This window comes from Bison bison, unplaced genomic scaffold, assembly GCF_000754665.1.
Source record: "Bison bison bison isolate TAMUID 2011002044 unplaced genomic scaffold, Bison_UMD1.0 scf7180017864155, whole genome shotgun sequence".
Taxonomy (NCBI): Eukaryota; Metazoa; Chordata; class Mammalia; order Artiodactyla; family Bovidae; genus Bison; species Bison bison.
In genome coordinates, this window is record NW_011494727.1 from 2744986 (window position 1) to 2762494 (window position 17509).

At 47.7% G+C, this 17509-nt stretch overlaps 1 protein-coding gene across 4 annotated transcripts in view; it reads left to right on the top strand.

Annotated features, from left to right (window-relative positions):
• Nucleotides 1–17509, top strand: part of SLC28A1 (solute carrier family 28 (concentrative nucleoside transporter), member 1) — a 78801-nt gene that overhangs the window by 3481 nt on the left and 57811 nt on the right. For 3 of the 4 annotated variants that reach the window (XM_010841089.1, XM_010841088.1, XM_010841087.1), the window contains exons 3-6: nucleotides 1029–1117; nucleotides 3924–4018; nucleotides 9201–9384; nucleotides 17000–17141. In XM_010841089.1, coding sequence (XP_010839391.1) covers nucleotides 1029–1117; nucleotides 3924–4018; nucleotides 9201–9384; nucleotides 17000–17141 — 510 coding nt within the window. The remainder of the gene's footprint in view (nucleotides 1–1028; nucleotides 1118–3923; nucleotides 4019–9200; nucleotides 9385–16999; nucleotides 17142–17509) is intronic. The other variant, XM_010841090.1, reaches the window with a different exon arrangement.

A 17509-nucleotide genomic window follows, 5' to 3' on the forward strand; every position in this document is an offset into this window, starting at 1 on the left:
AGCCAGCAATCTTGTTCTGGCTCTGGAATGGCCAGGTTGAGGTCCACCGCCTAGTACTTTGGAGCCTAGCGTGACACCCTCTTCCTTCCCAACCTCCTGTTGAAAGTGAAAATGTTAATCACTCACTCTTGTCTGACTCTGTGACCCCATGGACTGTAGCCAGCCAGGTTCTTCTGTCCATAGAATCCGCCAGGCAAGAATAGTGGAGTGGGTAGCCATTCCCTTCTCCAGGGGATCTTCCCGACCCAGGGGTCGAACCCTGGTCTCTTGCATTGCAGGGAAATTCTTTATCACCTGAGCCTACCTTCTGTTACCAAGTCCAAGCTTGCTCTGCTTGCCGCACATAGGCCAATGAATCCGAGAGACAAAGGGTTGAGGCACGGGAAAGACTTTATTCAGGGAGCTGAGAAAATGGTGGGCTAGCACCTCAAAATAACCATCTTCTCGGGGTCTGGATGCCAGGTTCTTTTATAGGTCAGAGATGTGAGGAGGTGAGGAAGCCAAGAAAAAAGCCATTAATCTTGCAAACATTTCCTAGAATGGCAAGCCTCAGGCAGGGGTGTGTTAATTTCTTCCTTCCTGCCATCTCCAGGTGAACAGGGTCCTGAACAAAGGCACTTCAGTTTACCAGTCAAGCAGAGGGGCAGGGTCCCCTGAGGCGGGCCATTGTATATGATTATAATAAAAAAAGCAATGGAAAGTGAGTCAAAGAAATAATTCCATCATAGGGTCAGAACTGGCTTCTTCTCTCCCCCCATTCCCCACCCTCCAACACAGACCATGAGCTCCCTGAGGGCAGAATGAGCCTTGCACAGAGCACGGGACTCAGTAGGTACTCGGGGCACACTCTTTGGAATTTACTTACGTTCCCTCTGGTTGTTCCCTGTGCCTGGCCCCCACCCCAGCACACTCCTGAGGTGCCCGTGGGCACGCTGGTGGCAGCCTGGGTCTCTCCGCACTCCAGGCTTTCCGCTATAGTTCTCCCTTGAGGCGGGAGGCACACTCTGCTCCTTCTCTGGTGGCTTTAGGAGGAAGGCCGAGACCCTGCTGGCAACTCAAGCCCTTCGGAAGTTGGGGACAGCTGGAGCAAGGCTGGCCCGGAGCCCTCCTCAGGATGGTAGGTGGTCTCCGGGCAGGACATGGGCTGGCTGCTTGGGGAGGAGGCCCCTGTGGGGAGCAGAGGTGGGGAATCTGGCCCCCTGATGGGGAGGGGGGCTCCCTGAACCTTTGTTGAAGGAAGGAGTAAAAGTGTTTTAGAAACAAGTGAGTTCTGCTGGCCTCTGCCTCAGAGGTGAGCCAGGCCAGAGTTTCCCAACCTGCTTTGAAGCAGGTTCCCATTGGGAACCTCAGTTTATACTGGGGGGCTGCTCTGGTTGAAGTTGGATGGGGGCCCTGAACCAACCTGGCCCCCTGTCAACTCCCCAGCTGCCTTCTACCCCATCCGACTCAGGGGCACCTCAGGGAATCCTGAGGCCTAGTTTGAAACCCCCTAGAATGGCCCAGGCCCCTTGTTTCACATGGGGAGGCTGAAGCCTAGGGAGGGAGAGGAACAGGCCCAGGTCACACAGGCAGTAAATGGAGCCTAGGGCTCGGCCTGCTGACACCCAGGCCTACTGCAAGGTCCTCACTGGCCAGATCCTGAGCTGATGAGAACATGATGCCAAAGACACGGCCTCTGTGCACTGGTTCCACATCGAATCTCAGAGACAGCGTTTTGAGTGAAGCAGAAAAGAGTAGCTTGGTTGCTTTGCCAGCCAAAGGGGGACACAGCAGGCTCGTGCCCTCAAAACTATGTCCCCACCCAGGTAGATTTGGTGAGGAGTTTTATAGCAATGGTCCAAGGGTTGGATGCTGACAAGATTAGGGTGGGTGCGGGGCTGAGACTCCTTTAATGGAGTCTCAGGTGACCTCTTGATGAACTTCTGTGGTTTCTTTAATCTGGCCTCAGGTCATCTTTTCTGGAATGAAGAATGCAGACTTTTTTCATTTGTTGGGTTTTAGTTAGGTAAAAAGCTCAAAAATATCCTTACATGTGTTCCTTAAGGCTGAACCAGGACCTAACCCAAGGCTGCATTATTGTTTCTTGCCTGCTCCTCCCTTGTCTCTGCCTCCACTTCCTTCCCTGAGTAGCAACTGCTTGAATCTGCCCTTTGGGACTCAAGGAAGGTCATGGATGCTGGAAGGTTTCTGAACCCAGGAGTCCCATAGAGCCCTGCAGTTTTCAAGCATGGAACTGGGGCAGAGTCTGTCTGTCTGCCTTGGGGTGAGACTGAAGAAAAATGCCTCACTTAGGAGGTGGGGAGATAGTGAAGGACAGGGAAGCCTGGTGTGTTGCAGTCCACGGGGTTGCAAAGAGGTGAACATGACTAAGTAACTGAATAGCAATAGGAGGTGAGAGGTGGGGACAGAGAGAGGAGAGTTTCCTTTAAAAAGTGGTGACTGAATGAGTGTGAGTGAGCATCTCCTATATGCTCAAGCTGGGGGACCTCAGAGGCTATTCAGGTCCCCAGGGACCTATTCAGTCTTTCCTTTGGGGACAGTAAAGTGACCAAGTGACCAGAGAAGAACTGGCATTTGCTCCAGGTGCAGAAGGCAGTGGGGGTGCCAAATGGCTTCGAGTGGGCTGTTGATACCTCCCTTTTTCTGGGAGGAGCTGTTACTCAGAGGATAAGTTTCCACAGGCACAGTAAGTGCAGAGCTGGGTGCCTCTGAAGGCTCCTCCTTGCTCCTCAGACAGGTGGAAATGGGACAGGGCAGGCGAGGCAGCCATCGTGGTTGGTGCGTTTCTATACATGGGTGAGGTTCTTCCTTATTGTCTCAGTTCATTCTTTCCCAAGCCCTGGAGCCTGGAGCATTGCTGTGGTAGTTAGTGGTGCTGCTCCAGGCCGAGGAACAGCTGGTACGGACAGACAGAGGCCAGAAGCAGGGAAGGGCTGAGTCATGACCGACTCTTTGCAACCCCACGGACTGCAGCATGCCAGGCTTCCCTGTCCTTCACCATCTCCCAGAGTTTGTTCAAACTCATGTCCATTGCGTCGGTGATGCCATCCAGCCATCTCATCCTGTCGTCCCCTTCTCCTCCTGCCTTCAATCTTTCCCAGCATAAGGGTCTTTTCCAATGAGTCACTCTTCGAATCAGGTGGCCAAAGTAATGGAGCTTCAGCTTCAGCATCAGTCCTTCCAATGAATATTGAGGATTGATTTCCTTTAGGATTGACTGGTTTGATCTCCTTGCAGTCTAAGTGACTCTCAAGAGTTTTTTCCAGCACCACAATTCGAAAGTATCAATTCTGCAGTGCTCAACCTTCATTATGGTCCAATTCTCACATCCATACATGACTACTGGAAAAAACCATAGCTTTGGCTATATGGACCTTTCTCGACAAAGTGATGTTTCTGCTTTTTAATACACTATCTAGGTTTGTCATCGGAGAAGGCAATGGCACCCCACTCCAGTACTTTTGCCTGGAAAATCCCATGGACAGAGGAGCCTGATAGGCTGCAGTCCTTGGTGTTGCTGGCTAAGAGTCGGGGACGACTGAGCGACTTCACTTTCACTTTTCACTTTCATGCATTGGAGAAGGAAATGGCAACCCACTCCAGTATTCTTGCCTGGAGAATCCCAGGGACGGGGGAGCCTGGTGGGCTGCCGTCTATGGAGTCGCACAGAGTCGGACACGACTGAAGTGACTTGGCAGCAGGTTTGTCATAGCTTTTCTTCCAAGGAGCAAACGTCTTTCAATTTCATGGCTGCAGTGAAGTCATTCTAAGTTCCCTGTGGGCTGGGGTTGACCTTTGGCCCTGTGGGATGTCAAAGCCAGTGTTGCCATTTTACTGGGGATGAAGCTGAGTGGCTTCTGCCTGGAAGTGTTGAGGATTCTGGTAGGGGAGCCTCTCTTAGACCCTTTTGGTCTTCTCCGCAGGAGAAGGAGGCTGCAACCAGCCCTGAGAGTGAGACACTTCTGCAGGGAACACGCACAGCTGTTCCGATGGATCTGCATAGGCCTGCTCTGTACTGGTGAGCTCTGGGCCCAGCCCCTTCCAAGGAGACAGTCACTGCTGCCTAGCCCCCTGCCCCCACCACCCAGGTTTCAGCCACCTCCAACCCAGCTATCCATGTCTCAGGGCAGGGTCATTCACCTACCCAACAACTTGACAAAGGTTTTGAGCACCGACTCAGGGCCAGCTTTTGTTCCAGAAGCTGGGATATAGGAATTAAGCCAGACCAAATCTTATTCTCAAGGTAACTCTCTGATCAGTTAGGGAGTGGGGAACATATATTTTCACATAATTCAGAGGGCCATCTGGGAGCACCAGGGAAGGATCGTGGGGGTGGTTGGGGGGTCTTCCAGGAGGAGGTAACATTCTGGTCTCACAGAGTGAACAGCAATTAGCCAGGTAAAAGGGGAAGGAAGAGGAGTGAGGAGATAGAGGGACACATGAGCAAAGGTGGAAACCTGCAGCATGTGGGCAGGCAGCTGATAAAGAGTCTAGTGGCTGGAGGATAAAGTTCTAGACCAGGAGTGTCAGAGGAGGAGGCTGGAGAGATGAGAAGGGGCCAGGTACTGGGAAGGGGGGTTGGAGAGACTTGGATTTTACTCCCAAGGCCAGAGGGAGCCATCGAAGGATTTAAACAGGGAAGTGGCAAGCTTGGATTCACATTGTGGAAACCCAGAGGAGGCAGGCAAGAAAGAAGGGGAAAGGAGACAACTGAGAGCCACTATACACATGGGAGAAGATGAAGGGGTGGAGGATGGAGGGGGTGGATCTGAGAAATCCTCAGGAAGCCACACCAGTCAGACCTGGGATCTGATCTCCGTGCGGTACGAAGGGGGTCCTGGAATCCAGGAGTTCTGCTTGGGCCACGGGGTGGGCGATGCTGCTCACCAGAGCCAGGGACCACAGGGGGAGGAGGGGGTCTCTGCTGGAAGGGCAATGGCAAGTTGTTTTGGACAATGTGTGGAAGGAACTGCTGCCAGACCCTCCAGGAGGAGAAGAGGCTTCCCAGCAGTGCTTGGAGAATGAATTGAGAGGTGGCTCATGGATGGAAACGTGGAGACTGGTCACACAGAAGGAGGTAGAGAGGACGAGGGGCCCTGAGACAGCCTGAGAAGGCGTGCAGGTGGGGGCAGCAAGCACGGGACCAGGAGCAGAGGGTTGCTAGAGGGAGGGAAAGATGGCCAGCACCTCTGCAGTGAGGAGACCAGTAGGACAAGGACGGAGCAGTGCCTGTGGACTTTAGGGACAAGGAGATGATGGTGACTTAGGGCGGAGGCGCAGTAGCTGGATTGGAGAACAGGAGGAGAGGTAATGTAGACAGTAAGTCTACACAGCTCTTCTGAGAAATTTTTTTATGAGAACTGGGTGGGAATACGCATTTATTTATTTATTCATTTTTGGCTGTGATAGATTTTCATTGCTGCGCATAGGCTTTTTCTAGTTGCAGTGAGTGGGGGCTACTCTTCATTGCTGTGCGGGAGCTTCTCATTGTGGTGCCTTCTCTTCTTGTGAAGCACAGGCTTGAGGTGTGTGGGCTTCAGTAGTTGTGGCCCAAGGGCTCATTAGTTCTGGCTCAGCTGCCCTAGAGCGAAGGTTCTGTAGTTTCCATGCACAGGATTAGTTGCTCCGCGGCATGTGGAATATTCCCAGATCATTGGCAGGCAGATTCTTGTCCACTGTGCCACCAGGGAAATCCTGGACAGGAATATTAACAGAAGGGTTGGCGGTTTCAAGGAAGAGGGTGTGTTTGTGAAGGGAGACACTTTGACCGGCTTTCTGAACTGAGGCAGGGAGTTTGGGGGAAGAAGGGCAGAAGCGAGGTGGCAGAGGTGACCAGTGGAGCAAGGTTCCCTGGGCACAGGGAAGCAGGTTTCGGGGCCCAGGCAAGGGCCCGTCTTCACGGCTGCAGGCTTGCCTCAGCGTGGAAGATGGAAAATAAAAGGGGGAGGTGGTGTGGTTGCCCAGACCTTCGTGGGGGCTCCATAGGGGAGAAGACAGGGAGACATGACAGCAGTGGCCCCAGTCTTTGTAATTAAGTCAAAGTGGGGCCCCTGCTGAGATGGGGCTGGTTCGTGGCCCTGGCAGCTTCCTTCTATGGGTGTCGGATGCGGTGAAGGCTTCCTGTGGCAGAAGCTGAGCAGGGCTTTCTGGTTGCCCTTGTGTCCACCTTCACTCAGACTCGGATTTGCTTCTCGAAGAAATGGCTGAATTCCATCTAACAGGTCGTGGAAATGACCCTCCCCGTCCTACTTCCCCTTCTGTCTTGGCTGTCAGGAAGGAGCTCCCTTCCTTTCTCCGTGTTTGGGTGATTTTGGTTTCCTCCAGCTCTCTGCTGTCTTTATTGTATCATGTCTTCTATGATAAGGCTCATCATGGACTTTCTGAAGCAGGCGCGGTACAAGCTCATGTTCTCAGCACTTGCTTTGGTTCCGAGCAGTGGCCTCCTCGCCTCAGGCAGGCTTTCTCCACAGATGCCAAGATAACATTGGCGGCTGACTGACATGGAGGGCTTGCCCGTATTTCTGTAGGTCTATGATGGGCATACCTCAGGTCATGTGCTCCTCCCTGGGTCCTCCTCCCATCAAGAAGGTCAGGCTTTGCGGGACCACATGGGCTAAGAGTGTGTAGGGGCGCCCAAAAGGAACAAAGTCCTATCACCAGAGATTACAGGGATCTTAGAAGGATGAAAATACTTCTTAAGACACTTTTCTGCCCTGTCCTGCCTGGAGGACCTGTCTACACAGCCCCATCTCCTACATGCTGTGCCAGTCCCTGCTGGCCACAGACAGACCTGGATTGGTATCCCAGCCTGATTTCCTCCCTGCGTGAATCAGTTTGCTTCTCATCTCTGGACGGGGATCACATAGTACCGACCCGGGGCTTGGTTGTGAGGAGTAATCCTGGCAGTGGCATAGAGTGCCTAGCTTGGCGCCTCTCTCCCGCCAGCTCCCCCTCCTCTGACCTCCCACAGCCCTGCGCCTGCCTCCCTCCCCTGCCCTGCAGAGCCTCACCTGTGTGTTTCTAACTGACACCCATACAGGTATCCCTGTCTTTCTGTGTGAGAGAAAGGTAACTTCATTTTCCATAACTCAACTTGTTTTCTATTTCAATTTCCTTGTTCCAAGTGAGGGGAGGAACTGAATTATCTGTCAGTTTGAAACATCCTTTATCCCTTTCCGCAGGAGTCCCCATTGGGTACTTGGGTGTGTGCTGAGTTGCTCAGTTGTGTCCAACTCTTTGCAACTCCATGGACCGCAGCCTGCCAGGCTCCTCTGTCCATGGGATTCTCCAGGCAAGAATGCTGGAGTGGGTTGCCATTTCCTCCTCCAGGGGATCTTCCTGACCCAGGGATCGAACCCATGTCTCCTGCATCTCCTGCATTGGCAGGCAGATTCTTTACCACAGGGCCATCTGGGGGTGCTTATCTACTATCAATTTTCAAGTATCCACTGGCCTGTCCATTTCCCCAACTGGTCCTCCGTTCTCTGCCGCTGCAGGTAGCCATGGAGACCCTCCCAGGAAGTGGGCCTTCCTCTCTGAGCCTCTCATAGAGATGACTTCTGTGCCCGCTTCCATGCCTGCTGAGGTGTGCATACCCTCAGAAGCCTTCTCTGGCTCTGCTCATCCACACCCCCATGGCATTCTTCTCTGTGAAATGTTGCTGTCTCCCTGGGGCAGGGCTCTTTTACTCGCAATGCCACACACACACCCAGGCCTTTGCTACCTCCCCAGGCTCAGAGCCCATTTCTCTGGGACCCAGCGATATCCTCTAACTAGTCTGGCAGCAGAGTATGTAGGGATGACACTCAAAATTTTTTATCTGCTGGAAAGCCTATAAGTCTTTTCCGTTCTTCAAGGGCCCTGATTCTGTTTTTTTAATCACTAGGTCTTTATTTTATTTTTATTAATTAATTTTTTTTCATGTTTAAGTTAACTTTATTATTTTTTTATTAATTAATTTTGATTACAATATAGCTGCTTCACAATGTTGCTACGCTTCTTGTGCATGAGTGCTATGTTGCTTCAGTTGTGTCCGATTCTTTGTGATGCTACGGACTGTGTAGCCTGCCAGGCTCCTCTGTCCATGGGGTTCCCCAGGCAAGAATACTGTAGTGGGTTGCCATGCCCTTTGACCCAGGGATCAAACCCACATCTCCTACAGCTCCTGCATTGCAAGCAGATTACTTACTGCTGAGCCACCGGGGAAGCCCCGCTATGCTTCTACTGCATAGCAAAATGCATCATCCAAAACTGTGCCTATATTCCCTCCCCTTTGAATTTCCCTCCCATTCAGGTCACCAGTGCATTCAGTAGCGTTTCCTGTGCCGTACAGTATGTTCCCACTGGTTGTCTATTTTATACACATTATCAGTACTGCGTATGTGTCAACCCCAGTCTCCCAATTCCATCCCACCTCTTTCCCCTCAAGGGCCCTGGCTCTTGAAATCCATAAGCCAGGGGAAGATATTTCTCCTCTGCTCTCCACTATCATATTCCTTTCTTGAAGTAGAGCACAGATGGGCCTAGCTGCTCAAATGGGGAGAAGGGCAAAGGGGGAAAAGGAAATTCCAGGAAGAAAAATGATCATTGATTAATATTTAGAACGGGATCCTGGCACATAGAATTCAGTGCCTTTCTGGAGTAGCTGACTTAGCTGTCTCTGTCCTCCTCGGAACCTACCAAGGCTCTAGAATATGGTAGGCGTTCCACTGATTCTCGGAGATTCATGCTGTCTTGCGTGTGTGCGTGAGCGCGCATGCTGTCGCCCACTCGTGGCCAACTCTTTGTGACCGTAGCCCACCAGGATCCTCTGTCCATGTGATTATCCCAGCAAGAATACTGGAGTGGGTTGCCATTTCCTACTCCAGGGGATCTTCCTGACCCAGGGATCAAACCCAAGTCTACTGCATCTCCTGCACTGGCAGGTAGAATTCTTTACCACAGAGCCACCTGGGAAGCCTCATGCTATCTTACCTTCTCCTTAAACTCCTCCCTCACATTTGGTCAGCACTTTAGAGTCTGCAAAGCCTTTTCACACACATTCTAAGCCGAAACAATTGTGCTCATTACCAGAGAACGAACTAAGGCTCTGGGAGCTCTGGCTGGAGTAGGTGGAGCTGGGGCTAGGGCAGCAGGGTCCCATAGAGGCCAGTGTCATTATCCACAATCCCTTCTCTGTTTCATCCTCCACCTACTCCCAGCATACACTGCCTTCCTGCTGGCTGCCTGCATCCTGAATTTCCAGAGGGCCCTGGCACTGTTCGTCCTCACCTGTGTGGTCCTCGTCTTCCTGGCCCACAGCCTGCTCAAGAGGCTGCTGGGGCCAAAGCTGCTGAGGTGTGTCAAACCTCTAGGGCATCCCTGCCTGAAACTCTGGTTTAAGAGGTAAGTGAGTCCCCAGTGGGTATGGGGGTGGGCAGGCACATGGGCGGAGGGCCTCTGAGTCAGCTCCTGTGTCACGGCCAGGGCTGGGTGAGGAGGACTTCAGTCTTTGTCCCAACTGAGGCTCCTGGGTTGTGGGGAGCCCACACACTTGCTTTTGCTTGCCTCTTGGGAGCCCTGGGGCAGGTCTTGCTGGGTAGCTTCAGAGGCAGCTTTGTGGTGTCTTTGTGGTATTTTGCCACTTCCCATCTGATTCTCTGCTCCAGTTACAGTAGGTGGCTCTCACACCTGAGGACAGGAGTCAACAGTTTCCTAAATTCAGAGATCCCAGCCCATTCAAGCTGGGAGGGCCCATATCAGTGCTATGATCAGATCACCCAGAGCCTTAGTGAGACATCCAGCTGCTGGAGACCACCCCTGGCGTCTGATTCAGCAATCTGAATTGGAGTCCAGAAGTCAATATATTTTTTTCAACTTTTTATATTATATTGGAGTATAGTTGATTAACAATGTTGTGATAGTTTCGAGTGTACAGCAAAGTGATTCAGTTTTATATAAGTGAAAGTGAAAGTGAAAGTGGTAGTCACTCAGTGGTGTCTGACTCTTGGCAACTCCATGGACTGTAGCCCGCCAGGCAAGAATACTGGAGTGGGCTGCCATTTCCTTCTCCAGGGGATCTTCCCAACCTAGGGATCGAACCCAGGTCTCCTGTATTGCAGGCAAATGCTTTACCATTTCAATATGTATCTGTTCTTTTTCAAATTCTTGTCCTACTAGTTAATATTTTTAGTTAGCCACAAGTGGATTCTGATGCAGCCAGCCACTTTCCTGAGCAACAGTTTGAGATCCTTTTGTTCTTTGTTTTGTTTTAAGTGTTTATTTATGTAGGCCGTGCCCGGTCTTAGTTATGACATGTGGGCCCTAGTTCCTTGATCAGGAACTGAACCTGGGGCCCTTGCATTGGGAGAAAGGAGTTTTAGTCACTGGACCACCAGGGCAAGCCCTTGGGTTACCGAAAGGTGTGGGGTCTGGCTGCTCGCTGCCCCAAAGCCGGTAAACAGGCCAGGTTGGTGGAAAGGAAAGTTTGCTTTATTTCAAATGCCAGCAACTTGAGGGCAGGACAAGGTGTTCAGGGACATCTGTCCAAAGGCCGACTTCCCCCCGTGACAAGCAGTGGGTGAGAGCTTTTATAGGCCGAGGGAGGGGGCTACATGCTGAAACAGCACAGTCATCTTGGACAGTCATCTTCAGATTGGTCATTGGTGGTCTGACCAGCGTCATCTTGTTTTAGGTATAGTTAATATTCAGTTCCAGGGTCGGTTTGCTTCCATCTGAGGCCAGTTCTCGGAACTGTGGCAGCTTGTCATAGTCTCGTCATCATGTAGTTAACTTCTTCCACCTGATGGGGGCGTAGTTTCAGTATCTGTAAGATACAGTTCACAGGAGATGGTTCAGAATACTATCTGAAGAATAGCTCCTTGAGAAGGAGCTAAAGGTCCTTGACTCTGCTTAATGACTACATTATTGTTATTTGGTCTCCTTTGACTGTTTTCCTTTGTTTCTGCATTTCTCATTTCTCTGATTATTCTTTGACTAAAGTTTTACATAGACAAAAGGCAGGCAAAGGACCTGGGGGTCGGGGATTAAGGGCCATAGGGTCCCACTCTGTCTCACCAGGATCCCCTGGTTTTTAAACTGGGTTCCTTAGAGCTCTGGAAACTGGAGGTGCCAGAGGGCAGGTGAGGGAGATTGGAGAGGGGAACATCAGACACCCCTCCTCCCAATTTCCATTTCCACCAGGCAACTATTTTATAAACAGGCTTGCATAAAACATTTTAGCTGGGGAAAAAAATGTTTCTATGGTTTAAAAGAGGTACTCTTTTTGTTGATGAAGAAAACTGATGCCCAAAGATACCCAGTGACTAAGCCAGGCAGGTGCGAAGCACAAGGGTGTTTCCCAAAGTAAGATCTACATGCCACAGCAAAATGCTTTAAGCAGCCTGTACACAAATGTTTCATTTTCTTTATAAATAGATTTGTTTTTACATTTGCCTTCTGTTTATTAAATAGATTTATAAGAGGATTTATTTTTATAGTCATCTTCTGTTTATGACAAATCACTGATACTGGTTTTCCACTTGAGGTATTGTTATCAAGTTTCCTTTTAAAAAAAAACATGCAGATAAGGGAGTTCCCTGGTGGTTAGGATCTGATGCTTTTTTTGTAATGGCTGTGGGCTCAATCTCTGGTCAGGGAACTAAGATCCTACAAGCCATACAGCATAGCCAAAAAAAAAAAAATATGCAATCACAAGATACCATTTCCCATCTATTAGGATGGCTATAATGAAATAAGACAGATTATAGCAAGTGATGGCAAAGAGGTGGAGAAATTGGAAACCCTCATATACTCCTGATAGAAATATAATATGATATGATGCAACTGCAATAGAAAACAATTAGTCAGTTCCTAAAAATATTATCCATAGAGTTGCCATACCCAGCAATTAATTCTACTTCTAGGTTATATCTGAGAGAAATTAAAACATATACCCAGACTTCCCTGGTAGTACAGTGGATAAGAAATTCAAAATTTGATGAAAATTATAAACCCAAGCATCAAGAAACTCTACAAACCAACAGCACAAGAAACAAGAAAACCACACTAAAGCACATCATAATCAAATTGCTTAAAAACATCAATAAAGAGAAAAATCTTAAAAACAGCTAGAGGAAAAAAAACATATGTTCAGAGGAACAAGATATGGATGATGCCAGATTTCTTCTCAAAAACAATACAAATGAGAAAACAGTGAAACTGTAAAAAACAGAAATGAAAACAAAAGTATGTCAATCAGAATTCTTCACCAGTGAAATATCCTTCAAGAAACGAGAAGTAGGACTTTTGACAGATATACAAAAGCTGAAATAATCAGACATTAAAAACCAGAGATGCACTACAAGAAATGTTAAAGGACAGTCTTCAAATAGAAGGAAAATGATGCCAGATGAAAAGTTAGATCTAGACGAGGGAATCAAGAGTGTTGGAAGGGTAACTATGTAGGTGGATAAAATGACTTATTTTTTTTACTATTTAAATCTCTCTAAAATCAACTTATAAAGCAAGAATAGAACAATGTATGGTGGAGTTTATATTATATGTAGAAGTAAACAACTGTTGGAGAAGGCAATGGCACCCCACTCCAGTACTCTTGCCTGGAAAATCCCATGGACGGAGGGGCCTGGTGGGCTGCAGTCCATGGGGTCGCTAGGAGTTGGACACGACTGAGTGACTTCACTTTATTTTTTCACTTTCATGCATTGGAGAAGGAAATGGCAATCCACTCCAGTGTTCTTGCCTGGAGAATCCCAGGGACGGGGGAGCCTGGTGGGCTGCCGTCTGTGGGGTCGCACGGAGTCGAACACAACTGAAGCGACTTAGCAGCAGCAGCAGCAAACAACCGTAGCACAAAGGCTAGGAGAAAAGAAATGAAATTAGACTTCTGTAAGATTTTTATACTGCATTTAAAGTGATACAATAACACTTCAAAGTAGATTGTGATAAACTAAAGATATATACTATAAATGCTAAAGCTCCCACTAAAATAACACAACAAAGAATTATAGCTAACAGGTAAAAAAAGAGATAAAGAATAATTTTTAAACAGTTAATCTGCAAGAAGATAGAGCAATAGGAAAAGAGGAACAAAGAACAAAGATGGGACAAATAGAAAGTAAATAGCAAGATGGTAGATCTAACCCTTTCCCATACCAATACTCACATTAAAGGTGCAGACCAATAACCCTCACGAGCAAAGATGTAAAAATTATTTTAAAAATTTTAGAAAACCAAATACAATAATACACAAAAGGATAATATGTCACTAACAAGAAGGATTTATCCCAAAGGGATAATATGTCATTAACAAGAAGGATTTATCCCAGGAGTCCAAAGTTGGGTTCAATGTCATTGTATTAACAGACTATAAGAAGAAAAACAATATGATGATGCCTATAGATAAGAGAAAGCATTTGACAAAATTCAATATCCATTTCTGAAAAACAATTCTGAGCCAACTAGGAATAGAAGGGAACTTCCTCAATCTGATAAAGACCACCTACCAAAAATCTATGGTTAATCTCATACTTAATTGTGAAAGACTGAGTACTTATCCACTGAAATCAAGAACAATATAGGAATGTTCACTCTCACCATCTTTTCTTTCTTTCTTTTTTTTTTTTAATTTAGCTGTGCTGGGTCTTAGTTTTGGCACATGGAATCTTTAGTTGCAGTATGAGAGATTTAGTTCCCCAACCAGGGATTGAATCTTGGGCCCCTGCAGTGGGAGCATGAAGTCTTAGCCACTGGACCACCAGGGAAACCCCTATTCTCACTAATTTTTTTGAACATTGTACTGGAGTTTCTAGCTTGTGCAATTGGGTAAGAAAAAGAAATAAAAGGCATGGAGATTAGAAAGGAAGTAAAGAAGGTTTTTTTCACAGACAAGATTATCTACACAGAAAATCCTATGTGCTTATGTGCTAAGTCACTTCAGTTGTGTCTCACTCTTTGCGAGCCCATGGACTGTAGCCCACAAGGCTCCTCTGTCCATGAGATTCTCCAGGCAAGAATCCTGGAGTGGGTTGCCATGCCGTCCTCCAGGGGATCTTTGCAACCCAGGAGGGATTGAACCCTGATCTCTTTTCTGGTATTGGCAGGCAGGTTCTTTACCACTAGCACCACCTGGGAAGCTTGAAAATTCTATGTTATCTACAAAAAGCTAGTATAACCATTAAGTGAGTTTAGCAGGATTGAAGGGTACAAGCTTAACATGCAAAATGCAATAGTATTTCCATATACTAACAATAAACAATCATAAATTAAAATCATTAATATCATTTAGAATAGCATAAAACATATGAAATACTTAAGGATAAATCTGACAAAAGACCTCCAAATCTGTACATGGAAAACTAGGAAACAGTGCTGAGAGATATATGTAATAAAAAGACTTAAATAAACGGAGCAACGTATCAAGTTCATGGATTAAGTGAATCAATATTATTAATATATCAATTCTCCTCAAGTTAATCTATAGATTCTAATAGTATCTCAATCAAAATTCTAGCAGACTTTTGGGGTAGAAATAATAAGATGATTCTAGAATTCATATGCAAATGCCAAGAGCCTAGAATAGCCTAGACAATTTTGAAAAAGATGAACAAAGCCGATGCATTTCACTAACTGTCCTTAAGACTTATTATAAAGATCCAGTAATTAAGACAATGTGTCATTGCCATCAAGACAGACAAATAGATCAATGAACAGAACAAAGTACAGAAAAAGACCTACATATATAAAACCAGTTGATTTTTTGACAAGAGTGCTAAGGCAATTCAGTGAAGAAATAATAATCAGCTCAACAAATTCTGCCAGAACAATGGGATATCCATATGTAGAAGAAAGAAGAGAAGAAGGAAGAGGAGGAGGAGAGAGAAACAAAAGGAACTCAATCCATGCCTCACATTATATTAAAAAATTAACTGAAAATAGATGATAAACCTAAATGTAAAGCCTGAAACTATATAACTACTATAAGAAAACATAGCAGAAAAGTCTTTGTGGCCTTCAGACTTAGAGAATGAACTTAGGATTGCCAGGGGGAAGAGATAGGTAGGGAGTTTGGGATGGACATGTATACATTGCTATATTTAAAATGGATAAAAATAAAAATAAAAAAAATAAAATGGATAACCACCAATACAATATTGTAAAGTAATTAGCCTCCAATTAAAGTAAATAAATTTATATTAAAAAAATAAAATGGATAACCAACAAAGAACTACTGTATAGCACAGAGAATTCTGCTCAATGTTACGTGTCAGCCTGGGTGGGAGGAGAGTCTGGGGGAGAATGGATGCGTGTATGTATATGTATACATTGCTGAGTCGCTCCGCTATGCACCTGAAACTGTCATAACATTGTTAACCAGCTATATTCCTACATAAAGTAAAAAGTTTTTTTTTTTTTTAAATGTTAAAAATAAGAAATATACAATTAAAACCTACAGCTGTAAGAATAAAAGAAAAAACCTCCCCCCCCCCAAATAAACCTCCAAACATGCATTTAAGTTTTTATAACACCAGTTAACCTCAAGGATAGCAGTAAGTAAAGAGGCATACAGGTGGCTCAGAGACAAGGCAGAAATTACGCCAATGGAACTGGCATAATAGGAGTTTGGAAAACACACCAGAAATAAACAGTGAACTCTGGGGTTAGCTCGTCTGAGTTCAGGTCCTGGATCCTTCTCTTACCGGTTGGTGACTATGCATAGAACTAGTTAAGAGAACAGACTTGCTGCTGGAGTGCCTGGCTTGAATCTCAGCTTTGCTGCTTTCTAGACAGGTGGCCATGGGCGATTTAATTTTTACATCTCTAGGATGAGGACACAGAGAAGGCAATGGCACCCCACTCCAAGTACTCTTGCCTGGAAAACCCCACGGATGGAGGAGCCTTATAGGCTGCAGTCCATGGGGTCTCTAAGAGTCGGACATGACTGAGCGACTTCACTTTCACTTTTCACTTTCATGCATTGGAGAAGGAAATGGCAACCCACTCCAGTGTTCTTGCCTGGAGAATCCCAGGGACGGGGAAGCCTGATGGGCTGCCGTCTATGGGGTCACACAGAGTCGAACACTACTGAAGTGACTTAGCAGCAGCAGCAGGATGAGGATAAGAGTGTCTTTCAGCACTCAGCATGGTTCCTGGCACATAGTAGGAGCTCAGTGAACTTCAGCTGTGATTAGTGGTACCCAGGGAGTTGAAGACTGGGTCAGGGTTAGACCCTGAACCTGGGCTCTTAAATTGTTAGGCTGCCTCCTGGACATTCAGGGCTTCCCTGGTGGCTCAGATGGTAAAGAATCCACCTGTAACGTGGGAGACCCAGGTTCTATCACTGGGTTGGGAAGATTCCCTGGAGAAGGAAATAGGTACCCAGTCCAATATTCTTGCCTGGAGAATCCCATGGACAGAGGAGCCTGGTGGGCTATAGTTCATAGGATTGCAAAGAGTTGGACATGACTGAGCTACTAATACAGGAAGACAGACATAACTGCTGGACAAGCAGATCCCAGCCCCAGGGAGGGAGACATGGCTGTAAAAGTCACTTTCGGTCATTGGTCTCAGGTACTCGGCTCTATCTCTGATTGACACCACCACTTCTGGGCTTTAGGGGAGCAGAGCCCATGGCCCATGGTGCTGAGTTCCAGCCCACACAGACCCACCTCACCCTGCAAAGCCAGAGGCTGGCTGGGCTGAGCATCACTGCAGCTATGAAGAATTCCTGCTGTGTGCTTGGCACCATGCTAAACTGGGTACCCACATCCTCTGATTTACTTCTCTCAGCAATCTTGAGAATTGCGGGTGGGAGGGGGTCTTTGGCTTCATTTACCCAATGAGGAAACGAGACTCAGAGAGGCTAGGTGGTCTGCCCGAGGTCACACAGCCCTCTCTCCCTTCTCCTCCACCAGCCCTGAGTACCCTTTCCTGGGGCCCTGGGTGCTATTGTGTGGGAGTGGGGAGATGCTGACAGTAATGACTCTCCCCCCCTCCCCTGCAGGGGTCTAGCCCTTGCTGCTTTCCTGGGCCTGGTTTTGTGGCTGGCTCTGGACACCTCTCAGCGGCCTGAGCAGCTGGTGTCCTTTGGCGGAATCTGCGTGTTCGTTGGCTTCCTCTTTGCTGTCTCGAAGCATCACCGCGCAGTGAGTGCTTAGTTGTCAGGCCAAGAGGAGGCTGCAGCCCCTTCTCTCTCCAGCGTCAGGTCCCCTCCCTGTTTCACAGTGGTTAACACCTCCCCCCAGACTCCAGAGCCACACCTGGGCAAAGGGATCACTGCTAAGAAGTCATTCAATGCCGAGAGGTTATCCAGCCGTTAGGTGTCCAGCTCCCTTCTGCTGGGGAAGAGGAAGTGCTTGGAGGGAGTGGGGTCAGAGTGGCTGGGAGCCCTGACTATGTGGGAGAGATGGGGAAGGCCCAGATCGACAAAGGTTATGCTGAGGCCAGGCTCTGAGGCCAGGGTTCCGCCCACCCAGCCGATGCCCTGGGACCAAGTGCCATGGCTCCCGGCTGG